At 49.7% G+C, this 26,260-nt stretch overlaps 13 protein-coding genes across 13 annotated transcripts; 7 read left to right on the forward strand and 6 right to left on the reverse strand.

Moving 5' to 3' along the window:
• Positions 1 to 218: 218 nt before the first annotated feature.
• N7484_003699 (uncharacterized protein) lies at positions 219 to 1,547 on the forward strand (the record flags this gene model as incomplete). Its single annotated transcript, XM_057114119.1, has 1 exon — positions 219 to 1,547. The coding sequence occupies one exon, from the start codon at positions 219 to 221 to the stop codon at positions 1,545 to 1,547; it is 1,329 nt and encodes a 442-aa protein (XP_056974259.1).
• Positions 1,548 to 2,278: 731 nt separating this feature from the next.
• N7484_003700 (putative isochorismatase family hydrolase) lies at positions 2,279 to 2,965 on the forward strand (the record flags this gene model as incomplete). Its single annotated transcript, XM_057114120.1, has 1 exon — positions 2,279 to 2,965. The coding sequence occupies one exon, from the start codon at positions 2,279 to 2,281 to the stop codon at positions 2,963 to 2,965; it is 687 nt and encodes a 228-aa protein (XP_056974260.1).
• A 520-nt stretch (positions 2,966 to 3,485) lies between these two features.
• N7484_003701 (succinate--CoA ligase (GDP-forming) subunit alpha) lies at positions 3,486 to 4,840 on the reverse strand (the record flags this gene model as incomplete). The annotated part of the gene is made up of 7 exons (XM_057114121.1): positions 3,486 to 3,986; positions 4,044 to 4,126; positions 4,184 to 4,209; positions 4,281 to 4,343; positions 4,400 to 4,526; positions 4,583 to 4,611; positions 4,674 to 4,840. 7 exons carry the CDS (start codon positions 4,838 to 4,840, stop codon positions 3,486 to 3,488), a joined length of 996 nt encoding a protein of 331 aa, XP_056974261.1.
• Positions 4,841 to 5,140: 300 nt separating this feature from the next.
• Positions 5,141 to 6,919, forward strand: N7484_003702 (Elongator subunit ELP3; the record flags this gene model as incomplete). The annotated part of the gene is made up of 2 exons (XM_057114122.1): positions 5,141 to 5,447; positions 5,499 to 6,919. The coding sequence occupies 2 exons, from the start codon at positions 5,141 to 5,143 to the stop codon at positions 6,917 to 6,919; spliced, it is 1,728 nt and encodes a 575-aa protein (XP_056974262.1).
• Positions 6,920 to 7,392: 473 nt separating this feature from the next.
• N7484_003703 (uncharacterized protein) lies at positions 7,393 to 7,988 on the reverse strand (the record flags this gene model as incomplete). The annotated part of the gene is made up of 4 exons (XM_057114123.1): positions 7,393 to 7,467; positions 7,548 to 7,640; positions 7,773 to 7,830; positions 7,906 to 7,988. Coding segments are annotated over 4 exons (309 nt in total), but the record flags the coding sequence as incomplete, so codon positions are not given.
• Positions 7,989 to 8,982: 994 nt separating this feature from the next.
• N7484_003704 (uncharacterized protein) lies at positions 8,983 to 9,940 on the forward strand (the record flags this gene model as incomplete). Its single annotated transcript, XM_057114124.1, has 2 exons — positions 8,983 to 9,333; positions 9,386 to 9,940. The coding sequence occupies 2 exons, from the start codon at positions 8,983 to 8,985 to the stop codon at positions 9,938 to 9,940; spliced, it is 906 nt and encodes a 301-aa protein (XP_056974264.1).
• Positions 9,941 to 10,513: 573 nt separating this feature from the next.
• Positions 10,514 to 10,735, forward strand: N7484_003705 (uncharacterized protein; the record flags this gene model as incomplete). The annotated part of the gene is made up of 1 exon (XM_057114125.1): positions 10,514 to 10,735. The coding sequence occupies one exon, from the start codon at positions 10,514 to 10,516 to the stop codon at positions 10,733 to 10,735; it is 222 nt and encodes a 73-aa protein (XP_056974265.1).
• Positions 10,736 to 13,687: 2,952 nt separating this feature from the next.
• On the forward strand, positions 13,688 to 15,433 carry N7484_003706 (uncharacterized protein; the record flags this gene model as incomplete). Its single annotated transcript, XM_057114126.1, has 3 exons — positions 13,688 to 13,999; positions 14,052 to 14,361; positions 14,418 to 15,433. The coding sequence occupies 3 exons, from the start codon at positions 13,688 to 13,690 to the stop codon at positions 15,431 to 15,433; spliced, it is 1,638 nt and encodes a 545-aa protein (XP_056974266.1).
• A 375-nt stretch (positions 15,434 to 15,808) lies between these two features.
• N7484_003707 (tetratricopeptide repeat protein) lies at positions 15,809 to 18,613 on the reverse strand (the record flags this gene model as incomplete). The annotated part of the gene is made up of 1 exon (XM_057114127.1): positions 15,809 to 18,613. The coding sequence occupies one exon, from the start codon at positions 18,611 to 18,613 to the stop codon at positions 15,809 to 15,811; it is 2,805 nt and encodes a 934-aa protein (XP_056974267.1).
• A 263-nt stretch (positions 18,614 to 18,876) lies between these two features.
• N7484_003708 (glycoside hydrolase family 5 protein) lies at positions 18,877 to 20,465 on the reverse strand (the record flags this gene model as incomplete). The annotated part of the gene is made up of 4 exons (XM_057114128.1): positions 18,877 to 19,536; positions 19,592 to 19,972; positions 20,030 to 20,294; positions 20,368 to 20,465. The coding sequence occupies 4 exons, from the start codon at positions 20,463 to 20,465 to the stop codon at positions 18,877 to 18,879; spliced, it is 1,404 nt and encodes a 467-aa protein (XP_056974268.1).
• A 391-nt stretch (positions 20,466 to 20,856) lies between these two features.
• Positions 20,857 to 23,554, reverse strand: N7484_003709 (putative APSES transcription factor (MbpA); the record flags this gene model as incomplete). The annotated part of the gene is made up of 3 exons (XM_057114129.1): positions 20,857 to 21,536; positions 21,600 to 23,256; positions 23,315 to 23,554. 3 exons carry the CDS (start codon positions 23,552 to 23,554, stop codon positions 20,857 to 20,859), a joined length of 2,577 nt encoding a protein of 858 aa, XP_056974269.1.
• Positions 23,555 to 23,914: 360 nt separating this feature from the next.
• On the forward strand, positions 23,915 to 24,946 carry N7484_003710 (uncharacterized protein; the record flags this gene model as incomplete). Its single annotated transcript, XM_057114130.1, has 1 exon — positions 23,915 to 24,946. The coding sequence occupies one exon, from the start codon at positions 23,915 to 23,917 to the stop codon at positions 24,944 to 24,946; it is 1,032 nt and encodes a 343-aa protein (XP_056974270.1).
• Positions 24,947 to 25,361: 415 nt separating this feature from the next.
• Positions 25,362 to 26,160, reverse strand: N7484_003711 (putative glutamine-serine rich protein MS8; the record flags this gene model as incomplete). The annotated part of the gene is made up of 3 exons (XM_057114131.1): positions 25,362 to 25,453; positions 25,589 to 25,835; positions 26,116 to 26,160. 3 exons carry the CDS (start codon positions 26,158 to 26,160, stop codon positions 25,362 to 25,364), a joined length of 384 nt encoding a protein of 127 aa, XP_056974271.1.
• Positions 26,161 to 26,260: the final 100 nt, after the last annotated feature.

Genomic DNA, 26,260 nt, shown 5'->3' on the forward strand with positions numbered 1-26,260 from the left:
TGGGTGTTCCTCATTGGTGGGAGAAACGATGTACAGAAACGAAAGGTGGGCATGTACCTGGGGAATGTAACCTTTCCAATGTTGTGGGGTATATTGTGGGGGTTTCATCACTGCTCAAAGATCGAATATTTGACGGATGGTCTCCCTTCACTGGACCAGATCCGAGGTGAGAAGAGTTGACCGAACAAGAACGCTTTCGACGCAGCTTTTACTTCATCATGCGACTTTGGTCCTTTCTCGGCTCGGTCACACTGGCTACTCTGGGAACTGCATACGTTGTACATGAAGAAGGAAATATCTGTCGTCTTTATCCTGAGTCGCTCAAGCACCATGGTTTACCGGTTGACGATGCTCCCTCCATTCACAAAGCCTTCGAGACTTGTGGATCTGATGGTCAAGTTGTCTTTTCCAACCATACCTTCAACATCAACTCGGTTCTAAACACAACCAATTTGGCGAATTGCGACGTGTCACTACAAGGCGAGCTGCTCTTTTCTGACAATATTTCATACTGGCTTAATCACTCTTATTCCGTGGTATTCCAGAACCAGTCCACGGCTTGGCTGTTCGGCGGAACCAACGTCACCTTTCGAGGCGAGGGTGGCTGGTACAATGGAAATGGCCAGGCATGGTACACAGAGAACCGCAATCAAAGCAATCAGCCAGGTCGGCCTATCAGCATTACATTCATCAACTCTCAAAATCTGCTTGTAGATGGTCTACGCGTCATTCAGCCACAGTTTTGGGCGACATTCGTGTCGTACAGCAAGAACGTATCCATCACGAATCTCTATGTGAATGCTACGAGTAACGATGAATGGGGCACCGTTAACACCGATGGCTACGATTCGTGGAATAGTGACGCTTTACTCGTCGAAAATGCCGACATCACCAATCAGGATGACTGTGTGGCAGCCAAGGGTAATACTACGAATTTATTAGTCCGGAATGTGACTTGTCATGGGAATTATGGTATGACGATTGGATCTGTTGGACAATACCCTACAATGCCCGATTATGTCGAGAATGTCACCTTTGAAGACATCCGATGTTTGAATTGCATGGAGGGAGCCTTTATCAAGACATGGCAGGGCGAATCCGATGATAGCAGCTCCAACGGCGACAGTGGAGGCGGTGGCAGTGGTCTCATCAAGAACATCACCTACCGGAAATTTGAGTTGACCAACGTTGCTTTGCCGATTCAAATCTCTCAGTGCATTTACTCTGAAAGTGGGCAGAGCTGCAATACGTCCAAGATGGCTATTGAAGATATCACATGGTCCAATATCAAGGGAACGTCTCGGTATAATATTGCGGCATCGATCTATTGCTCTGATGTACACCCTTGTCCGGGAATTAAGTTTGAGGACATCGATCTTCAGTCTGTGAACAGTACGTTGGGATTGCCGCTTTATGACACCGATCTTCCACATGAAGTCTATCAGTGTACAAATATCCTCGACGTGAATGACTCTGGGATCCCTTGCAACCATGCTGCCCCGGATAATTATGGCCAAACGGTTACATCAAATGTGAAGGACGAATAGTGTGGCGCGGGAACTGGAGAGGCACATGGATATCGGGATTTTGATTAAACATCGATCTACAAATCCGACAATAGTTCTCGCGCTTTAGTAGAGTACTTATACTATCATTCCTTAGTCTAGCTTTGTGTCTGTAGCCTACAGTCTGGGAAATATCCATACAAACCACCCGGATACATGGTCAGGTGACATGGCAGCAAGCCCTGGAGGACTCACAGCTATATAATGTAGAATATGAAAAAGCATAGAGACAAACGAGATGTTCCAATTTAGTATGAGATCTCGAACTTCATCGATTTGCTTTGGTGACTACCGAGATGATTGCACTCATCGCGCGAAGTGGTGGATCTGGGAATAAGTACGTTGCCATTAATGGCTCTCTGACTGGTGCCATGTTCTATCATACATCTATTTTCAAACATGAGTGGTCAACTGTCGCCAAGATGTCACATAAAAGCAACGCTGCAGGGAATGAAGTAGAGAACTGACTCTGCATTAGACAAAGATTATCTTATTAGAAGAAATTATCAAACCTTTAATTAATTGGAAAGTGTGCATGACAACGGAAAAGCATCGAGGCTTATCAATTCCTAACCAATTGAGTTAATTGATAGCTAACATAGCTAGTTAGTTGATTAAACCCACTGCGTGACTCATCCAATCCCGTGTGTATAAAACCACTGAGAATTCCCCGACCTTCTGTTCATCTACATTCAAAGGAAAATATCTCCAAAATGTCACAACCTCTCAAACTGAGCCTTCCAACGGCTCTCATCCTTATCGACAACCAAGTCGGCTTCTGCGCTCCAGAAACAATTTCTCACTGGGGAACCACCCGCTCCAATCCACGTTATGAGGTCAATCTCCAGGCTCTCCTATCTGCATTCCGAACCGCACGATCTTCGTCATCTACTCTGCTGGAAGTGATTCATATCTTCCATTCTTCCGTGACGCCTGGAAGTCCGCTACACCCGTCTACAGACGGAATTCGTCCGCTGGACTTTGCTACCCCAGCCTCTGACGGCTCGGAGCCTATTTTTTGGAAATCGGTTAACTCTTCTTTCATTGGAACCAATCTTGAAGCGCATCTGCGTGAGAAGGGATTCCGGCAGCTTATTATCGCTGGGTTGACAACTGATCACTGCGTCTCTACCACTGTTCGCATGGCGGCTAATCTGGGTGTTGTGGATCGCTTACATGGTGGGGAACCTGTAAAGATCAAGTCTGATGGTACCCATGTCAAGGATGTACCTGTGGATAAGGGACGGATTGTTCTTGTGTCTGATGCAACTGCTACCTTTGGCAAGGGTGGATTTGATTCTGATATTATTCACAAGGTTTCTGTGGCCAGTCTTGATGGGGAGTTCTGTGACGTTATTGGAACAGAAGATATCGTTGACGCTTTAAGGAGATTTCAATAAATCGGGTCGCTTGGGGTGAATCTTGACTCGTACTTGTCCTAAGGCTATCATAGTAAAGCTTTTTTCTTTGCGATGATGATTCCACGATATCAACTTCTTGTCCGAGCAGGTTACGAGCAATTAACTACAATCAATTCGGCAGTCTTCAGGGCAGCACTTCACCGGGAGACCACTTGGCATGTACACAGTGATCTGGTAAGCTCTGTACGAGTGCCAACCCATCTAGATATACAATGGGTGGGCTTATAGCCACTGAGTTGGCCAAGTTCGGAACCCATCTGGATGGCTGGATTGATCAAGAGGGAAAATGCAGTTAAATACCAATTACAAATGCACAATCATAAGTAAAAAGTACAAGAAACTAATTACTCTTCAAGGGTCTCTAACACACAAAGGAGAAAAGAATACAGTCACGGCATGGTATGAACCGCCAAATACCACCATAGATGGATATACCTCGGATTCCCAGCCTTCTCACCAGGACACCAAAGAGCATTACACGTCACAAGCATTGACCAATTTAGACGAGGTCGCGCTTGACGAACTCAGCAAGCAGGGCCTTGCCAAGGGAGGCAGGGCTGCGCTCGACAATGACACCGGCATCCTCGAGAGCGGAGATCTTGGAGTCAGCACCACCCTTACCACCGCTGACGATGGCACCGGCGTGACCCATGCGACGGCCGGGAGGAGCGGAGATACCGGCGATGAAGGAAACAGCGGGCTTGTTGTGGATGTTGTTGGCCTTGAAGAACTCGGCGGCGTCCTCCTCGGCGGAACCACCAATCTCACCGATCATGATGATACCGTCGGTCTCGGGGTCCTCAAGGAAGATCTTCAAGCAGTCGATGAAGTTGGTGCCGGAGAAGGGGTCACCGCCGATACCGACAACGAGAGACTGACCAAGGCCGGCCTGGGTGGTCTGGTTGACAGCCTCGTAGGTGAGGGTACCGGAACGGGAGACAATACCGACACGGCCGCGCTTGTGGATGAAGCCGGGCATGATACCGATCTTGCATTGTCCCTATAACTAATATAAATATCGCATATGACGTCGGAAGGAGCGGAAGGTCACACTTACGGGAGCGATGATACCGGGGCAGTTCGGGCCGACCAGACGGGTCTTGTTCTGGGTCTTCAGGATATCGGTGATGCGGACCATGTCTAGTATAGCAATAAGTCAGTGAACTTGAAATGAGTAGATATCGGAGTAGCTCGTACCATGCTGGGGAATACCCTCAGTAATGCTATCAGGAGTAAACGGTCAGTAAAAAAAGAAAAAAAAAGTTCAGGAGCTCCAAAAATTCCAGACACGTACCAGACAGCCAAGGGGACCTCGGCAGCGATGGCCTCCTCGATACCAGCGGCGGCCAGAGGAGGGCTAGAGGTAGTCAGTTCATTGTTCTGTCGGTCTTGGGTTCAATGATGGATTCATACGGGACGAAAATGGCGGTAGCGGTAGCACCGGTCTCCTTCACAGCCTCGGAGACATTGGCGAAGACGGGGAGGTCAAGGTGAAGAGAGCCAGCCTTCTTGGGGTTGGTACCACCGACGACGTTGGTGCCTATGTGGAGTGAGCTCGTGTCCTTTTTTTGCGATCGCGACGCGAGGGAGAAATACCGTAGGCGATGGCCTGCTCGGCGTGGAAGCTGTTCAACAAAGCATACGTTAGTATCGCGAAGTCAGAGGCATATCAGAAAGGAAAACTCACGTTCCCTGCTTTCCGGTGAAACCCTGGAAGAGGACTCGGGTGTCCTTGTTGATCTTCAGGTTGTTCACGGTGCTGGCATACGCAGAGCTGGCGTTGGCGTAGGACCGGCGCTGCTGGCCAGCGACGCTACGAGCAGCCGAGAAGGTGTTACGGCAGAAGGCCTGCATGACTGCAATGTGATGGAGGAGAGGGATAGGAGAGGAGAGGGTTAAAGGGGGAAAACAGAGGTTGACTCGGGAGGTGAGTTAGAGCAAGGAATCGGGATGCGCGCCCGGGAGTTTTCGTTCGGGACAAACCTTTACTTAAGCGGACCCGGCTGGTCAGTTTCGGAGCGCTGCCTCGGCCATCAACTTTTTTTCTATCTAATCGTCACCCCCACCACCACCAAACTACCTTGGTTTCCACTTCTGTGGGCTCGTGTCATTAACAAAGATAATCATCATCGCTGCCGGTGAAGATCTTTTACCATGGCCACCATGACGGTGACGATGCCGCAGGCGTCGAAAAACACGGCAAGAAAGAACGCTAAGCTGGTTCCAGAGAATGAGCGATACATGCGAGCGTGCTCTGATATTGCCAATGCGCTCATCCAGGAGTATGAGTCGCAGAGAGACTCTTCGATCCCCAAGAAAGATATCAACCTGAACAAGCTGCGGGGCCAGGTCTCGAAGAAACATCACCTGGCGACCCAGCCGCCACTTACGGCCATCATTGCGGCCGTGCCAGAACATTACAAAAAATACATTTTGCCGAAGCTGATTGCGAAGCCAATTCGTACGTGGATCGCTGCTGGGAAGGGTGGACCTTGAACTGACTCCTCTCCAGGTACTTCGTCTGGTATCGCCGTCGTTGCCGTGATGTGCAAGCCCCACCGATGCCCCCATATCGCTTATACCGGTAACATCTGTGTTTACTGTCCCGGTGGTCCCGATTCCGATTTTGAATACTCTACACAATCTTACACTGGATATGAGCCGACATCCATGCGCGCGATTCGCGCTCGATACGATCCCTTTGAGCAGGCCCGAGGACGAGTCGATCAGATCAAGGCTCTGGGACACAGCGTGGACAAGGTGGAATACATCATTATGGGTGGAACATTCATGTCCTTGCCCGTCGATTATCGCGATTCATTCATTTCTCAACTTCACAATGCACTGAGTGGATACCAAACCGACAATGTTGATGAGGCCGTGCAGGCGGGCGAAATGAGCAACATCAAGTGTGTGGGTATCACAATCGAGACTCGGCCCGATTACTGCCTCGATACCCACTTGAGCAGCATGCTTCAGTACGGATGCACACGTCTAGAGATTGGTGTGCAGAGTCTGTATGAGGATGTTGCGCGCGATACCAACCGTGGCCACACGGTTGCGGCCGTCGCTGAGACGTTTAAGCTTTCTAAGGATGCCGGCTTCAAGGTTGTCAGCCACATGATGCCTGACTTGCCTAACGTGGGTATGGAGCGCGATCTGTTCCAGTTCCAGGAATACTTTGAAAACCCTGACTTCCGTACCGATGGCCTGAAAATCTACCCCACCCTCGTCATTCGGGGTACCGGTCTTTATGAGCTGTGGCGAACGGGTCGTTATAAGAACTACACGCCCAATGCCCTGATTGACCTGGTGGCTCGCATTATGGCGTTGGTACCCCCGTGGACTCGTATCTACCGTGTCCAGCGTGATATCCCCATGCCGCTCGTCACTTCCGGTGTCGAGAACGGTAACCTGCGCGAACTAGCGCTGGCACGAATGAAGGATTTCGGAACGACTTGCCGTGATGTTCGAACTCGTGAGGTCGGTATCAATGAAGTTAAGAACAAGATCCGCCCCTCACAGATCGAGTTGATTCGTCGTGATTACGCTGCCAACGGTGGCTGGGAAACTTTCTTGGCTTATGAGGATCCGAAGCAAGATATTCTTATTGGTCTCCTTCGTTTGCGCAAGTGCAGCGATACCCATACTTTCCGCCCGGAGTTCACTGGCCAGCAGACTAGCATTGTCCGGGAACTCCACGTTTACGGATCTGCGGTGCCACTTCACGGGCGTGATGCCCGCAAATTCCAGCACCGCGGTTTCGGTACACTGCTCATGGAAGAGGCGGAGCGCATTGCGCGGGAGGAACATGGCAGCCGCAAGATTAGTGTTATCTCTGGCGTTGGTGTTCGCAGCTACTACGCCCGCCTTGGCTACACTCTGGATGGTCCTTACATGTCCAAGATGTTGGACCCTTGGGAGGATGAGTAAATCAGCCCCTGATTGGTGATGGGGTTTACGTTTGCATATAACTGGCGTCGGGGTTTTACTCCAAAGGTGGTTCTTGTCAATAATTATGAGCAATGATTGAAATGTCTATGATCGCCAAATGCGCGAGAGTCAATGGGGTCAAGAAACAGGTAATTCCGAATGATCTATGTACAAACACGCCTCGCACCAAAAAGCCATCCGTATACCATCTCAAAGGAGTCCGGGAGACCAGCCCAGCAAATAGACTCCTTGAAAAAAGCTCGATTGCAATTCGCTTTCTAGCACAGATGTGCGTGCGGACTCCGTCGGCCCAACCGGTGATGGCCCAGACAGATGGAGTCCGCTGATCTGTTTCAGATCTTTCCCGCCCCTCCAACCTAAGCGTGTATTCCCAAGAAAGACCGAAATATGAAACCCAAATGCATACCAATCAGAGACACCAAGTAAGAGATATTGTGGAGATATTTTGTGATTTAAAGTGATATGGCGCCGCCGCGGCTTACGCGCATATGAAGGTAGGCCTGGAAGCCACAGAAAACAAAGAATCCCTGTGAAACACCAACGTGTTAGTTCCGAAGTTCATAGTCTGATGTTTTTCGGGAATATTTGCTCCAGAAGGGTGACGTACGGCGTAGACTAGCACAGCGACGTAAATAGAAGCAGCGACTGCAGGGCCATCTTCAGGCTCTCCCTCGGATCCGGTGAATGCGTGGTTGTTGCTCTATAGTAGTATTGATCATGTCAGCAACCTCGTTCCAGTCAATTAGAGTATGTGGTTTGGTATCGATGAGCCAACAGGCCGCACGATGACGCAAAGTCTGGCTGGCAATGGGGAGGGTCAAGTCGAACGTACGCCGTATAGAGATCCCAGAACAGAGAGAATAACAATAGCAAAAACGGAGATCACAACACTATTGAGCAAAGCATTGTTAGAGTCTGGGCAGAGGCCGAGGCTAAGAGCCATGTTCAAAGATGGAAGACCTTACCACGACCAGGCGTTCAACGCCGACACGACGGGCTTCATCTTGAGTTGAGTAGAATTATGTTTGGAGAAAGTGGTGAAAGGGCGCTAAATGCGTCCAATACGTAGGCGCAGGATTGGTGAACAGCGGGGATATCGAAGGGAGTGGATGGGGGATGAAGAGTCGAAGATCACGGAGGTTGGCGGGCGGAGCTGCCTGAGCCCCTAAGCCGCTTCCGGAAAGGGTACTGCACGTTTCTACAGAATGTCAACTATACATCTCATTTATTCCTTTCCTCTGGGAAGAGACAGAAATGAAACCTCTTAGCTAATGTCTAAGTCAATATTCGGAATCAATTTGTCTACTGCTGTCAATAGGTCTTGTTCCAGTCAACGTCGCACTGCGCCAAAATATCTGGAATCAACCATTCCCTTGCCACTAATTTGTCATTTGCTACATCCTTGATCAGGAGCGCCTGCCTAGAAAATAATTGCCGAGTTGTCCACCTAGCTAACTACTTCGCCGGTCTCGAAGTCACCTTCCCAAAAATATGAACGTCCGTCTACGTCAGCGTGGATCAAGCATTCGGAACCTTGAAACAATAAGGTTCCTAGGGTACAATATATTCCGGGTTTTGGTCGGATAATACCACAAAACGTTAAGCTCACATCGAAATAGTATTATTTGTTGATTTTCCTTTTTAGCGTTTAATAGTCGCCAGGGTTGTGCTTCTCGTAGGCACCTTAGCATGGATAGCCTGTCCATAGGTTGAATATATATATGTACTGTATTAGGTAGTTAGTTTTAGCAACACAAAGGCTTTAAGATACCTACTCTCAATATGCCCAATCTTGCTCAAATACACTTAACACAGGATTTGAAGCAATCAACAACTGCCATAAAGAGGAAAAAAACCCCAAAAAACCAAAAAAAAAAAAAAAAAAAAAGAAAAACAGACGAATTTATCATCCGTCAGTTGGATCGTGAGGGGCTTGTCGATATCGGGTTATCGCACGTGATCCAGAGCTTGGTCCGTCAAAAAAAAACTTCGACATTGGAGAAACTGGCAACCTTCCATTCACCCTATTACAATTTATAATCATGCCCCCAACGGCCGGAAAACGCAAGCGAGACACCGCTGTTGTGTCGCGATCCACAAAAATCAAGGAGGTTAGCCCTCCACCGGCAGATAACGCGCAAGACATCTTCCGCAAATATTTCGAGGCGCAATTCGAGCCTATTGAACCTTCCAAGCCAGACACCGATCCCGAGGAAGACGAGGGCGAAGATGATGATGAGGAGTTATCAGATGCAGAAGGCTCTGACTGGGATGGCCTATCTGGAGAAGAGGAGGACAGCGACGAGGAGAGTTACGAAGTGGAGATTGTTGAACACAAGGATGCCAAAAGGACAGATGATCTGATGGATAAGAAAGCTCGCAAAGCGTTTATGGTACGTGCTACAGCATAATCGCGTTTTTGCGGCATCGTTAACACCATGGTAGAATTCGAGACCACCGACATTGGCAGATGCGCCAACGAAGACAGCAGAACCAGTTACGAAGGAAGAGGAAGAAGAGGACAAGGACAATTTCAAGCACGATCTTGCATTACAACGTCTCCTCCGGGAATCTCATCTCCTTGAGGATGCGTCGGATCTCGCACCCACCGGCAAGAACCGATTAAAGGCTCTCGATTTGCGCATGCAATCTCTTGGTGCAAAGACGTCTCTTTACGACCAAAAAATGCCCGATGCGCATCGCAGGGGTATCAAATCTAAAGCCGCTTCGAAGGACGCTAAGCGACGACTGGAGGCCAAGGAGAACGGAATTATCCTCGAGAAGCCTTCCAAGGTTACCAAGTCGAGTTCAGCACGAAGAGAACGGGGCATTGGAGGGTCTTCTATCGGAAAGTTTTCCGGTGGTACCTTGAACCTAAGCAAGCAAGATTTGCATACTGTGCAAAGTATTAGGAGCCGAAACGACAGAGGAGGCCGAGGAGGTAGAGGCGGACGAGGTGGGCGAGGAAGAGGAAGGGGAGGAGGCCGCGGACGGAAATGAGAACAGAAGCTCGCTTAGAGCCCGTGTGCATTATGATTTAAAAGTACATAGACCCCTTTGCATCGTTCGCAAATTGATACCCATCTGGGGCCTTAGCAGGCGTGGGCCACAACATCAATCTCCCTTCATCCCGAGCGAGTCTGGATCCAACCGTTCGCATGGACGGCATCATTTCCAGGACCTTGGAAGAAGGAAAAATGTAAACTGCAGACGATCTACTACGTTGCCAAGCGGCTCAACATGCAGGCAACTCCCGGAAGTTCACTTCCAAGGTTGATGTCGTCTCATCTTTCTCTTTTCCAGGGTTGCACTGCATATGAAGAGTCTTGGTATTGGCGGAAAGTATGTCAGCGCATGGGACCAATTGAAGCTGCATTGTCGAATGCCTTGTGTGTCTGGCGGTAAACGTTTACCCATTAACATCGTCCTCATGGAATGCGGTCCTATTTTGCAATCGAGGCGACTGTGTATGTATTGTGTTCATCCTGTTTCTTTTTGCCTTGTATCTTGTTTTCCTGTGGAGGTCACAGGAACATATCCGACCCGTTCTTGTGGAATGTTCAATATGATGCAATGGATTTGCATCTCGATCACGACGATGTTCTGGTGAACTCTCCTCAGGCCAAGGCTCCGCCCAGCCAAGACGGCCAATCGAATACCCATGCGACTCTGATAGCATCTGATCATCAGGATTCTGTTGCCAAGAGCGGCAAATCAAAAGTCCCCCTAAGTAACAATCAATCAGGAGGAGAAAATGCCAAGCACGACACATCGCAAATTCCCGCACGGAGCTAACGACGCAAGTTCGAGACCAAGGGCTTGGCATTGTATCATCTTTCAGAGCTCCTCCAAGCTTGCAATCGATATCAAAATATAGCAACATGACCTGTGGTAATGGTAAGATCCACTGTGGAATCCGCAGTTGACGATCAGCGAAGCCTTGTAGGGTCTTGACCCATGTGCGGGATGAAAATCAGCGCTCCACCGTTCGGAGAGACCCGTTTCCTCTGCCAAGAGCCCCAAGAGCCCATTCTAAAAAATGGTCCTGATAAGAGAACCCTGGGAATTCATACATACGGAGTACCATCCGTCCATACTCCACGTATGCTGCACACCGCTGTCTTCGATGACCTAGAGACTGGGGACCGGATATCTGGAGTGGGCCCAGGTGAATCGTTGGTTGATTATGGGGATTGCGTGTCAACCTACGGCATTTTAGGGCATTTTGGCCATTTTATTGAATACACATCCTCTAGTGTCCTTATAAGGGGGGGGAGCTCGGGACCTCAGGTACCCACAAAGTCCAGGGGCTCCAAGATCTTCGCAACTGCTGGTCTATGCGTCGGGATGAAACCAGCCACTCTGTATCAGCCATTGCTTCTTCGTGTTTTCTAGGCAACACTAATTCTGACGCCGACCGGGTACTGGTCACAAATCCGAAGCCACTGATTACCTTTTTCAATTTCCTAGTGGTCCAATGGCGTCATTGGGATGGATAAGGGAATAAGGAGGCCTGGGGCTGTGCTAAGTAGATAGTGGACCAACTGCACACTATTGTTTCGTATTGCAGCGCTTTGATGGCGAAGGATTAACCACTCCACTAATAGCTACGGACATGGATATCTTATGCAGCTTACTAGGTAGACTCTGCAGAGCGTGTAGAATGACCAAGGAACACTCCGGAACTAATCTAGGAACTCGGCCCCGAGACAATTGTGTGAAAAAACCATGATTTGAAGTCTAACTTGATCACTAATCCATGCCAAGGAATTTTGGGTAGCAACGTGCATAGATATTCATCCGTCAGATGTGCCGAGGATGACGCCGGAAAGACCAAAGGACGAGAACATAGTGGAGACGATTCGAGAAGACCCAGACTTCTGTCTATGATGGAGCCACGGGAAATCAACGATTGGGCGATGATCTACACCAAACTTAATATTGTTGCAACCCAAGAGTCCAGAACGAAGAGTATCGGGTACTCATGGGCCAACTCTGCACTATCATGCAGTCGGCTAGCCGAGTCGGGATTTCATCGGGGCCGCGCTCGGGACTGATTGAAGTGCGATGGTGTGAGTAAGATCTGATCCTTGTCATTTCTTGGCTCCGAACGCAATCCGGTTGGAGTATCGTTGCTGATAAGAGAAACTGCAGCCTTGCAAACATAATTCTCGCATCAGCCCTGTCCTTAGGTTCAACCCGAAATGCGAGAAAACTTTCCGACCACATTGACCAGATGGAAAACTCCGACTTGGCACAGAAAAGCATGCCAATTCTTGGCTGCTCCGCTCGGCGTCCTGGGCGCGGAACCTGAATCTCTAGTCTCCGGCCCTGGCTTCCACCCACATTTCGAGGGCCCGGATGTCATAGAGTCATGCATAAACAAAGAAAATAGAGACCTAATGCAGCGGCGGTCACAAAAGCCCCCCTGTCGTCAGCAGTGCCAAGGGGGGATGAGGATAAGTGGGTCCGATCGACGGCTGAGGATTGGGACCATTGCGCACTGGCGTCCTAAAGGCCGTTCGATTGTCGATCATACCCGTCTAGCGTGAACCTTGTCCCTGAGAGGATGAAGGCGCATTCTTGTCCCTTGACGCTCCACTCTGATGATGTTTGGGCTTGATGAATTGCAGCTGCATTGGTCGCATTAGCTTACTGATTCTCTCTCGCTTATCTGTAATGGTGTCATAGATGTGGTCCCCTTTCCCAACGCCGATTGGATCTTCATCTGGTAACCCAGCAAGGAGCCGTTCTATCCCTTATACTAGACACCACAGACCAAGTTCAGGAGAAATACGTATTCAGCTGGCGTGTAAATCAAATAGTTCTCCCCTGACTCTCATGACGCTGGTAGTGGTGATGCTCGGCATTAACCTGCCTCGGTGCCTTACGATCGTCATGGGAATGGAAACCTGGACCACCAACCAAGGTGTTCGGAAGCCCATATGGAAGATGTCGGACTTCCAGGCTTGCCAAGACTGCGCTTTTTACCTGCTCGTTGGCCTATAGGATTCGCTTCCTTATCATGCATCCTCAAGCTGCAGAACCGCGGGACCTTGAAAAAGTCAATGGTGATTAATCAGAGCAGAATTGGGGTAATTTTTAGACAATCAAATTGATTTCATTACGTGCTGTCATTTGCCATGCCGATCATGCCAATTTCTACAGGACGCGTGGAAAGCCTGGAGGAATTCCCCATGACGAACTTCGTAAGGGTCTTGAATTTGTCTCACGAGTTCTAAATCCACATACTGTACGTCGTGCAAACATTGGTCTTTAACGGGGCCACGCCAGCGATCGGGGCTTAGACTGGAGATAGTATGCATTCCAGAAACTAGTCTTCAATATTGGCCAGGGTCCATTTGGTGCAACAAACAAAGATATCCACAGCTACCGCTGATCATGATCCATCTATCACGAATTGAGCAACACCCGTCCTGCTCTTTTCGTCGGCTCAACGCCACTGAACTGCCAAGGGTGACGGGGGGACAAAAGTCTCCTGGGCCATACCCACAGTGGAGCACATGGTCTTGAGTTCCCTCAAGCGCATAGACCTGATATTTTCGATTTTTGGCTTTAGGGGGGCTTGGTCCTGACATCCAGATACATAAGGCTCCGTGCCCTACCGGTCTGGAGGGAGTAGTCTAGAGTTGAAATCCTGATTCTCCTGTTTCTCCCTGTCTATATTTACTATATTATTTGACTTATGCACTCTAAGATCAGACGTGTTCACTTCCACTATACATAATGTCTTTGAACTCAGAGGAGTTCAAAAAGAACGCCGTCGTCACTGAGCGTTCTATTCACTCCAGCAGCAGTTCCAGCAGCCCTACTTTGTCCCCTAATCTATACGCCCAAGATGATAAGAACCTTCCATCGCCTACCTCCTCCACCTCTTCAAACTCCTTCAATCTTGAGAAACAAGACCCTCCGCCACCGCCATACCATGTCTTCACTCGCTCCCGCAAATTACAGATGGTCTGCATCGTCTCATTAGCTGCGATCTTCTCCCCGCTCTCGTCCAACATTTACTTTCCCGCTCTTGGAACTATATCAAAGGTCAGTTCTCGGGCTCTGGATATTCACGACAACCAATGCTTACGTCAGTTAGGAACTGGATGTCTCAATGTCTTTAACTACCTTGACTGTTACCGTATACATGATTGTGCAAGGACTCGCCCCCAGCTTCTGGGGTTCCTTCTCCGATGCCATTGGTCGACGAGGCATCTTCATTGGAACATTCATTGTCTATATGATTGCGAACATTGCGTTGGCAGTGTCTACAAACTATGGAGAGTTGATGGCTTTCCGAGCACTACAAGCTGCAGGCAGTGCAGCGACCATCTCAATCGGTGCAGGTGTAATCGGGGACATCACCACATCAGCCGAGAGAGGAAGTCTTGTAGGAATCTTTGGAGGAGGTTAGTCATTCCAATTATCTTCCCATCAAACTTGGTATCTGACTAGATCTCATCAGTACGAATGCTGGGCCAAGGTGTTGGCCCTGTTTTCGGTGGAGTGTTGTCTCAGTACCTGGGCTATAGATCTATCTTCTGGTTCCTTACTATCCTGGCCGCTATCAGCTTGTTCTCGATCATGTGCTTCCTGCCCGAGACTCTCCGTTCCATTGCTGGCAATGGCACTGTCCCTCTTCACGGCCTTCATAAGCCCTACATTTACTACCTCACCGGCCAGCCCGACGTTAATGAAAACGCAAAGCCTATTGGGGAGAAGAAAAAGGTTACCTGGAAGACCGTCTTGGCTCCCCTTACTTTCCTCGGTGAGAAGGACGTCTTCATCACCCTCTTCTTCGGTGCGATCGTGTACACCGTCTGGTCAATGGTCACATCCTCTACCTCGCAACTCTTCGAAGAAACCTACGGTCTGAACACCTTGGAGGTTGGCTTGACCTTCCTGGGCAACGGCTTTGGCTGCATGTCTGGCTCTTACACTATCGGCTACCTAATGGATTACAACCACAAGCGCACGGAGCGTGATTACTGCCGACAGAACAATCTGCCTCTCGATACCCGGATTACCACCAAGACACACGCCGACTTTCCCATCGAGTATGCTCGTATGCGGAACACCTGGTGGATCACGGCCTTGTTTGTTGTGTGTACGGCTGTCTATGGTGTCTCGCTCCGTACACACCTCGCTGTCCCGATTATTCTGCAGTATATTATCGCCTATTGCGCTACTGCTATCTTTACTATCAACAGTGCTCTGATCATTGATCTCTACCCGGGAGCCAGTGCTAGTGCTACTGCGGTCAATAATCTGATGCGGTGCTTGATCGGTGCGGGTGGTGTCGCTCTCGTCACGCCGATCATTGATGCCATTGGCTCGCTGTTCTGTTTTGTTTTGCTGGCTGGTCTTACTTTGGCCATGGTTCCGTTATTGATGGTTGAGATGAGGTGGGGTGCTGGGTGGCGTATGAAGCGCAATGAGCGTCTCAAGGCAAAGGCCGCCGAGGCGATCCAGGGAGCTTAAGTTTGTCAGCTCGAGATGGAAAAAGTGTTGTATTTGAAAAGCGTATTGGATCACCTTCAACAGGGTGCCATGGACCAAAAGAGGGGCGGATAGAAGTGGGCCCTTGATGATTGATGACTTGGGTTTTTGGCGTTGAAAGGGTACATACATTTGCGGTCTTGACTTCTGAATACTTTACATTTGGGCGATTATTTGTGACTACTTTTTTGTATATGTCATTTATGTGGTATCTATTTAGCTCGGATACCGAATTTCAATTCGAGTTTATATTCAACTATGCATCTCAGTGCAGGAAATAATTCATGATCATTGTAAAAGTGCCTTGGGATTGACTTTAGACACCGAGTCAGCGCTTTCTTTGTATATACTATGTACTTAGTTGCCAGTAACCTCGCTTTGCAGCTCCTTCAAACGAGTCCAGCCCTCCGAATCCTCCCAGAAGTCTTTGCCCTTGCCCAAGATACCGCGCACAGCACTTCGGGCCTTGAAACGCCAGTCACTGGCAACCATCTCCGGTTCTGCATCTCCTTCGACCTTTTGGTCCTCACGTTCCATGGGTCCGTACTTGGCATACCCCTCATGGACAAGTTTCTCCGTAGCACGGACAACCTGGAGCCAAGGCTTTTCGTCGCCCATCTGGAAAGCACCTTGGGCAGAAGCAGCAATTGTAGCGCGCCATGCTTTCTCGTGGGCTTCCAAGGCACGGCTGGGGCGGCTGCGGAACATTTCAACTCGGGCAACGATCAGCCATAATGTAGAAGAGTGGGTAATAAGCGGGACGACGTGATCATCGACGAGAGAGAGGATCTGGCCCGGGATTGTGCCGGAACGGAAAACTGGACCGGAGTCCGATTCGATAAGGAAGTCCTTGTATTCAAAGGCTGTGGTGAGGAACTCGATAAGCATGGCAAGGATTGGGATGTCGATGCACTTCTCGCCCTTCTTCGTGCCGAGCAGCTCAATGATTCGTTTTTGGGCTGTAACGACCTCGCGGAATGGTGTGGCGGGAGCAGGGATAGATGCAGCTACGGTCAGCACGTTGTCCCAAACCCGGGCATCGGTGTGCTTCAGAGAAGCGGAACGTAGCAGAGCAGATAAGGCTTCGCGTTTGCGTTTGTAGGGGTCTTTTTCGATTGCAGCCTGTTCTTCAGCACTGCCACTGGCCGCGGCATCGGGTCCTTCCTCTGGTGCTGATGATCGCAAAATGGAGGCTCCCAGGTTACTCCATGCCTCTCCGTCGGTATCGTCTAGCTGCACGGTACGGGTAAATGATTCGGTGGCATCGTCCCAGCGTTCAAGCTCCAGCTGAACACATCCAAGTGCAAACCACGCGCTGCCGTTGAGACGGTTGATGTGCAAACTCTTCCGGTAAGCAGCCTCGGCCTTCTCCAACTCTGGTGGTGTAAGACCCAAGTAATGACGTGCCAGAGATCGTTGAGCACGAGCGTATCGCTGACCCGAGACCTCCCAAGCACGCTCGTACATCGTCTCGTCTTTATCAATGTCTCCCAGAATGCAGAACAGGCGCGGTGCATCTGCAGGCAGAATTGCGCGCTCTGGGCCTTCAAAGAGCTCATTTTCGTCATCCTCATCATCTCCCTGGGGCTCGTAAAGTTCGCGTCGCACCATGCTCCTGGCCTTAGCCTCACGATCGGTGGCGGCGTAACAGAGTGCTGCCTCGGCCCACATGTGAAGTCTCTCATAGATTTCCAACGCAGTCCGGAGACCACCTAAGTCGACCCAGCGCTTAGCCAGCTCGGCCTCAAGGTCCCAACGAGTGGAAAAGTTCATGATCCAGATGTATTCCAAGCGATCCGAAGCAGAAGCGGACTCGTCTTTCTCTGGCCGTGGCAAGAAGGTTGTGGGCTCCGACGAAGGCTGTTGGGCTGCCGAGTCATCGGTTGCCGTGTCGGCAATGACCTGATCAACAAGAGCTTGCATCTGCAACACAGACCGCTCAACTGTACGTGAGCGGAAGCCCTCAACGCGACTGCGAACCAGCAGTGCTTGGGTATAAATCTGCCAGTTGGAACTGCCGCCTTCCAAAACACGAGTGGCGTATGGTTGTGTCTCCTCACGGGTAAGTCCGTTCTCTGGAGCGGTGTTGGTGATGGCGGATGCCAAAGCGAGCAAAATAGCCGAGTCCACCGGGTTCAGAATGGGTTGATCATTAGCATCAATAGACTGCAGAGCTGGAGAAAGCTGCTCAGATACAGTTGAGGATTTCTTATCGGCAAAAGCGATGGCTTCGAGGAGGGTATCATCATTCAAATCAAGGTTTTTAGGACCTGAAGCGGGCGTGTGTGTTGTCTTAGAATCCTCATCTGCGCTCTTTGCGAGAACCACAAGCTGAGTGATATCCCGGTCCTGCCACTTTGTCCGCTTTCCCAACTGTCCTGTCAGGGCAAACTCGAAGTTCCGTACCTGGGCTGCCTGGTCAAGATCGGCACGGGCTTTGGCATCGAAGCCATGATGCGTGTTGATAATTGCCCGCTCTAGCAGGAATCCGCCCTGCTCGTTCGAGTTGAGATCCGCCTTGGCCAATTCCTCGAGGTCTTTGTATATCACGTCTTGCAAGGTGCTGGTCACCTCTGAAAGCATCTTCTGGTGGAGGAAATTGACACGCATCCGTGCGGTCTTTGCAGCCACTGGGACCTCGTCTTGTGCATCCACGAGCAGTGCCTTGGCAACCGAGAACAGCTCCGCATTGGGAGTCAACTTATAAGCCGCTTCTCCATCGACAGAAAGATCCCGGATGATCTTGGCGCGAACAGCTCGGAGGGTTGGTACATCGCCTCTCAGAGTAGCGGGTAGGGTTTTCTCAGCCGAGTTGAAGTCCAGGGGTGGGCCGGTAACGTTAGACTGTAAGAAGCTGAAAAGAGCTGCGAGACCAATGTGCAGGAGCTGTGACTGTGTTTGCTCAAGAGTTGAGTCATCGTGGGGGTTCTGGAGGGCGGCACGGGCTTGGTCGGCGACAAAGGTCGTAAAGGAGATCTCTGCTTGAGCAACCTTGGCTAGGGATTCGCTGTCGGAAGCATCGTGACCCAAAACTTTCTTTGCCAGGGGCAACCCGAGAACAGGAAGGATGTTGTTTGATACCAAGCGAACCGGGTCGTATCGGTCTTTAAGGGGTGCTGTAAATGCGCTTTTCAGCGTCGCAGGAAGAGAGCAATCAGCCATTCTGACGATGGCCAATTTGTTTAATCCAATGGATCAAAGAGACTGCCGCTTCTACAGGTCAAATGATGAAAGTGCGAAACCCCGCGATCTTTTTGATTTTTTCTTATCGATAGCGTGTGGATAACGTGTTTCCGTGTGGAATTAAAGGGCTTCCATAATAAATCCAATTGTGTATAGGTCAAATTGCCACGCACTATTCGGTGCCCCTCTTTTCCCCTTACCTAATTCACTTCTCTACATGTCTATCATCTTCGAACATTCTCTTACTGACGAGAATGCTCTTTCAAAATATGATTCAACCCCTCTCGTTGCACACACTCGTCGAAGTGGAAACTCCTCGCCAATTCCTCGAGCTCCTTTTCCTCCATCCCCTGGAACAAAGCGGCAAACTCATCTGTAAACGAAGCAGCCAAAAAGGTATACAGCACGTTGCGCGTGACATGCAGTTCCGTGTTCCACGAGGTTGGATAGGTCTCCTTGGCTGTTGGACTGACTCGATCGATCCAATCAAGAAGTGGCTTCAGCGCTGCTTCAGCCTCAGGGACATGCTGATGACCCCATTTATCGATCCAGATGGCTCGCTTCTTTTCGAGGAACGGCCCGATCGTCTTGTTCCATTTACCCTGTGGGTCTGTGTAGATCATGCCCTGTAGGCCAATGTCTTTGTATAGCCAGATAGACCAGTGGATCGAGTATTTGTCATAGATGCGAAGCTGTTCTCCCAGCAGGTTGTATCGCTCCTGGTTGATTGTTGCTGCATCAACGTCCAATGCAGGATTGGAGTAAACGGGACCAAACTCTCCATTCCAGACAGGAGTGCCATATTTAGTCATGAATTCTGCCTTGCGAAGATATGATCGTTCGAGATGCTGCTTTTGCTCTGGTGTGCCCTGGTACCGATCACCAGTGGGGAATCCCATAGACTAGAAAGCGGTTCAACAATTGCCAAGAGTCACTTTGTATTTGCTGAAAACTTACCGCGTAGTCATGCATGGCATACACGCAGTTAGGCAGCACGGTATCGAATCCCTTCCACTCCATGGCAAATGTGTTCCCATCCAGCCACAGGATATGATCCGGATCAATGGCGCGAATGGCCTTCTCCACGCGCGCATAGAAAGCAGGGAGTCGGACATGTTCTGGGTCACAAGGCTCATTGAGTGGATTGTACCCGGCGACCCAGGGGTTCGTCTTATATCGGGAGACAATCTGCTCCCACAACCACACAGTGCGATCTTGATGATCTTTGTAGTCCCAGAAAGCAGCATAGCTGGTGGGGTTATCGGAATGCCAATCTGGGTTCTGACCTCCAGGTACGGCGTGCATGTCCAGAATTGTGTATATACCATACGCCGCACACTGTTGATTCTGCTATCAGTTTCCGGTGGAGATCGATTGATGATTTATTAAACTGACCAGATTAACCACTCGGTCCAGATGCTTGAAGCCTGTTTCTTTCAGCACCCGGGGGTTCATATCGTCCTCAAAGTGGCGGTAGTTGAATGGCAAACGAAGACAGTTCAGGCCTACTTCGGAAAAGAATTTGGCATCTGCATCGGTGAAGAAATATTCCAACCACTTATCAAAGAAGAACTCGTATTTCCGAGGCCCAAGGACTTTGAGCATGGCGGCTCGATGTTGGGATTCATGGCCGGGAAACCCAGTGATAAAATTCTCCATGCTAGTGCCAGTCAGTGTCGTTTTATGGTCAAGTCTTCTCTTCAGCTCGACTTGGAGAATCAAGTTCCACCTACTTCATCCATCCTCCAAGTGCTGCTCCTCGAAGAACCACACTCCTGCCGTTCTCGTCGACGACCAGATTGTCTTTGACCTTCAAAATCCCCGAAGCCATCTTGGACTAGGTTGGATCATATAGAATTGTATGCGAGGAAAAACCCAGAAGAGTGAACAGGGGGGTATAAATACTGAATGTCCCCGAGATTTATCCGCGAGACATCCATACGCAGCTCTCCAGACGCGGGGAAGACTAGTCCACTTTCCAATGACTGAATCTGGGCCCTTTGTACCACCGGTTAATCTCCCCCCGGACTCGTATTTAGGCTGTTTATGGGAACCCCCACGCGAACAAAGATATTATTTAATGAGTATCTTCATTGAAAACATTAAAATAAATTGAGCACATGATCAATCATGCAGGCCACCCGGGTATTTGTATCGCAATCAAATGCCTCGCAATCAACGCCATCCCAATAAAACATTCCAAAAACCAACGTAGGAATCTCCTACCAGTCCTGGCCGCGATCCCTCATCAGAATCTCAATAGCCTCATCCTCTGGGACAGGATTATCGTTCAGCTCCTTGACACATTGGGTCAATCCATCGGCTGCGTCATCCACTTGCTCAGCAGTCCAGCTCGTACATGCCATCACCATGCGTCGATAATTTTGACCGAGGATTGCATTCTTGGCTTTGAGATTTTCAACCTCATCTGTTAACTCAGAAAGAAACTCCCGGTAGAGATCCAATCGGCGCTTCAGAATATCCGGTGCAGGCAATGTGGCCAGAAAGGCCAGTTGCTGCTCGGAAAATCCGGACGATGGATCAAATGTCTCTGTGAATAAAGCATCAAATGCTGCAATGTCCACGCCCGTATCCTTATCAGCATCGCCGACAATGGTGATTTGAGGGAGGTCGTTGCTCTCTGTTTCCTTTAATGTAGCCAGCAAGACATCGGAGGACCGATGCAGGTTCTTGATGCGTCGTTCAAGTTCGACCCGCTCAGTGCTATTCCGCTTCAATTCATCTAGCTCCTTCTGTTCGATCTGGCGAGCTTTGGCTGACTCACGGATTTTCCCATGCCAGTGATCGAATTTCTCTTGTTTTTGCGTTAAGCCCGAGGCTAATTCTCGGTCGATTCCACCCAGAGCGTCTTCGACTATTGTGCTAATTTGACTCATTGTCGCTACGGAAAGGATTAGCAAGAAACAAAGATGGCCCGGGAAGGGGGAGGGGAAGGAGGATTTACCATCAACGATTTCCTTTTTGGATTTCGCCAGCTGGTCAATAAAGGTATCACCTCGACCTCCGGCTTGCTGCGACTGCGCATGACCATCAACCATATCAACACCCACTCCGTAATCAGCAGGCCTAAGGCCAGTATGATTGGGAATATGAGGATCGGCACCGACTTCTAAAAGCTGCGGAACCAGAACGGAGCGTGCACGCCCAGCAAGGTTTAAGGCGGTATCGCCCTGATCATCACGTAGGTTGACAATTTCTGAAATGAATCGACCCAATGAGATAACATTACTCCCTTGTGATCCGTTCTGTGTAGTTTCGCCATTGGTACTTGAGGTTATACCTCCGTGTCGAACAATGAATTCTAAGAGCGATTCCAAATAGTGCTTCGCGGAGACATGTCCCCCGCCACCTGTTGCAGCCATAACGGCAATGTGATGTAGAATTGTCCGGCCCGTATAATCCACCATGTCAATAGTTGGGGCAAGCACTTGGAGAAGACGGGGAAAGCTTCGGTAATCAAGGTTGTTTCGTGTTCCCACAGACTTTTGCAGGGCAGTTTCACCCACATAATTGACACGGCCGATGTTCACTCCTCTAGCCACTAGCGCGTGGACAAGGGGTATGCGTGCAAGCATGGCAGCCCAGTGAAGAGCGGTGTTTCTGTATTCATCAAGCGGAATCTCAAGGTCTTCACCCGACAACTGCGTGAGAGCTGGATGGTTGGTGAAATCCTTCGCCCGCTTGTCGAGGAACAGAGTCATGAGCAACTTCATTTTTTGGAATTTCTCTGGCGTTGTGGCCGGACCCAGCGCTTCCATACCACGTTTCTGGCCATCTTCGACAGGCGGAGGTGGGAGATCAATGTCTTGATAGAAGGAGTCGTTGGGTTCTGTAGGCGTAGGTTCATGCATAGATAAATTGGATGGTTCTCGAGGCAATCCAAATGACGGCCCGTGGTGTGAGGTTGAGCGAAGCCGTTTGCGGGGAGGCTCGGCAAGATCATCAGTATCATCTTGCGCTAGGTAGCGATTCTGCAAGCTACTGAAACCGCTATCAGACATGCCATACATGCTCTGTTGGCTGCTAAAGGCCATCTGAGACTCCTGACTGCTCATCTGTTGCGATGGCTTGCGAATCACACTGGGGCGTCGGTTGTTGGCGCCGGGAGAATCGAATCGGGCTTTGCTGATGGCATTCACAGCTGTGGCGGCAGTGCGTGATATATTCTGAAAGAAGGTACCCTGCTGGGGTTGTGATGAGCTGCGGTTGTCTGCACCATTGTACAATCGCTTGCGCTGTGCTGCCATGGCTTGTTCTTTCGTCGGTGTATCGAGCGTTCCCTGCGAAGGGCCTCCGGAACCATCAGGGCTCATATCGTACTCCAGCAGAGGCCGCAGTAGTTCCTCTACATGATACTCCCGGCACAATTCCACACCTCTTTTGTAATTAACCCAGGTTCCTTGGTACTTTCCATAACCACCCTGCACTTTCTCATGTTCACCGGCAGCAATTTCCTTCTCCAGGGTTTTGGTTCGGCGAGCCTTGACGACACCGGCAACTTTCAGTATCTGAGTCGCATTCAACCATGAATCAGCTCGGCGTTTCATGACGGCAACCCCATTGACTTCCACCTCGTACACAGGTACATTCGAGTAAACGGCCTAGTTTGATATCGTAAGTGTGCAAGCCCTGATCGAGGGTTGAGGTAGGTGAACGAACGCGATAGATCTGTGGTGCATACTCCTCCTGGTACGACATCATAGACCCATTATCATTTTTCCCGTCATACCCTCCATAGCTTCCTCGTGAAGCACCGTTGGACATATTGAAAGAGGACATTTGAGAACCTCTGGGAGGCGGAGGCGTTGCTCGAGGGGTGGAAGAGAGAGATTGGGATTTGTTCAGAATATTATAAGTCGGTCCATTCATTGACCCAACGCTGCTTTGCGAAAGGGACATTCCCAGGCCTACTGGTCTCAAGGTCTTGGTCAGCGAACAAAAAGTGACCAGGGTATGGTAAGTGGAGAATTACGGGACGCGAAAAGGAGTCGCGTGGCTTACCAGCCCAAAAAGGGAAAGCACACCAAGTGTAAAGTTAGAACCATGCACTTCCCCAACGACCAAATGCACAAGAATGTGTCAAGAACGGGATCGAAGATCGGAAGTAAATGCAAGGCAAGGTCAAGTCGCGGGGTTGGGGGAAGGAAGAGCGAAAAGGGCGCGTCAATCCCGTGACCGTGCCATCCGCCAAGGTTTTTCGCGTTTTCACTGTTTTAGGGTGAGAACAACTTCAACTTAAACGCCAAAAATAAGATAATGATGGCGACTCCTCGAATATCTTCCACTCACTTGAACCAAAATTCGCCGCAATGGCAACATTTACTCCGGGCTACGCTGCGGGAATGTACTTATCTTCCCGACCCGATTGCTCGAACCTATATGCATGGCTATATTCTGGACCGATATCGCCGGGCTTTCCAATCTAAGCAGCCGGAAGCGAAGTTGATTCACACAGCAAAGAAGGAATTATCTCGACTCCAAAGAGCAAATCAAGGCTACCCCCGCCCATTGGACCGAGTCATGATGATGTCCTATGGTCGCATTGGAAAACGAAGACACGAGTTACTAGCTGAATTGATGAACCCTGATGTGCCGACAGATACAAACGCACTCAGGGAATTGGTCACTAAAGCTCCAAACTTTACGGATGGGTGGGAGCCCCCGCAAATCATTTTGTCTCTTATCAAGTCTCAGATGAACAACGGGGTGGTCACATCATCTCGTATTCGACCTCAGCTCAAAGGTGTCGAACCACCCGTACCTGAGAAGAACAGCTGGGGTCGACCTTTGGGAGAATCTCGCAAAGCCAATATCCGGCATAAGTGGTACTTTGACACGTTGTTTTGTCTTCTACCACCGCTACCGGATAAAGAACTCAAAGTTCTGGACGGTTTGATAGCCGGGACGGTGCTATGGAAGCCTCGGAAACGCAAGCAAGTAGAAGAAGCTCAACCCCCCCAGGATAACCTCTTATTGGATCTACTGGCGGATGGTCCTCAGAAGGGTCCCACTTTCCGGCCATATCTTCTTGGTCGGCCGCATCAGATCACCCCCAGGTTCATGGCCCGCCAGTGGCGGCGTATCTCTGCTCTTGTGCCGCGGAAATTCTGGAACGAAAAGTCAGCCAAGCCGATGAAGTGGATTTTCCACTGGGATGACCCCAAGAAAATGCCAACATTGGCCTTTGATGTGGACCAGGATGCAGATGTCAATGAAATTTTCGGAGAATCATCCGAGGCCAAGAGCACACCCGAGAGCTCAACAAAAACTCAAACACCACCTACCCAATAAAATATAAGGTGATATTAAAATGTATCATACTCGAGACCTAATGTATATATCTATAGTCTCCATCAAATACATATCTCAAATTGAGACATGGTGGATGCAATGCAATGCCTCAACAGTTGTTCTCAGGCGAAAGAAGCAAATAGCCCGAATTTAAACATGAAGTGTAGATCTCAAATCCTGAGATTTCCGCTTGAAAATATAACGAATAACAAGCAGATTCTGTTCTTAGTCATATATAACTGCGTCTATAAAAGCATCAATACCGCAACACCAATTAAGCATTGAGTATATTAGGAGGTTATTTGTCGGGGTCCAATTTGGACGCCCTTAGGAGTGACACTGCTCAACAACGACGAAGCAATTGACTGCGCAGCTCAGCACGGCGCCCAAGCATTGAGCTACGGTGACCCAAGCATCAATAGCCGGCGCTGTGGTCTGTGGTTGTAGTTGTCGTGGTCATTGTGGTACCGGGCAGAAGCTGCTGATAGCCCTCAGGTTGGTACGGGACTTACTGATAGCGTTGAGGCTGACATTGTTGAGGTTGCGGGTATTGCTGGTAATGCTGTTGCTGTTGATGGTTTTCTCTATGGATATTTTGGTTAAGAACCTCATTTCGAGTCTCTACGAGTCTCATGGACTTACAGGCTTGGGTGACTGCATTTGCACCCAGAGCTCCAATAAGTGCAGCTCCAGCAGTTGCCATGCCACCACTCATCTGGTAGCCAATGTAGGCTCCACCAGCCCCGCCGACAAGGGTGGATCCCAGACCCCGCTCGCATTCACTTTCAGGGCCGGGATGTTCCTGCTGCGTTGAGGATGGTGCTGCGGCCCCATAGTATAACGCATTCTCGCCGACAGTCTGGGGAGGCCTGGGGCAACCATCCTGCTGCTATCAATTTAGAAGTTAGCATCGAGCCACAGTACAGTTTTTTTCAGCAACCCGGTAATGGAGATACGCTCACCTCGAGGTGATACCCCTGGAGAGGATATTGGCTATCTTTGCTATAGGGTTCACAGGTGTGGCTTGCGGATTACATGATAAACTTGGGCGCCTGGAAGATTGGGAATCAAGGTGAATACATATGATCATTTAAGAGTCTTTGTAGAAGTTGTTTCATGGATGGATTATCTTGATTCTGGCATGCACAATTATCTTAACTCCCGCACACGCAATTTTCACTCGCTCTGTTCTGAAACACGGCGAGCCGAGCCATGATCGGCATGCCTTTTCAGTGGCGTCGTGATTTGAACGAAAGTCCAGGCTATCATAAGGCCAAACTTTCCGTGGCGTTTCGTTCAAACAAAGAACAGCCC

Source organism: Penicillium longicatenatum (assembly GCF_028827895.1).
Source record: "Penicillium longicatenatum strain IBT 33135 chromosome Unknown contig_2_segment0_segment0, whole genome shotgun sequence".
NCBI lineage: Eukaryota > Fungi > Ascomycota > Eurotiomycetes > Eurotiales > Aspergillaceae > Penicillium > Penicillium longicatenatum.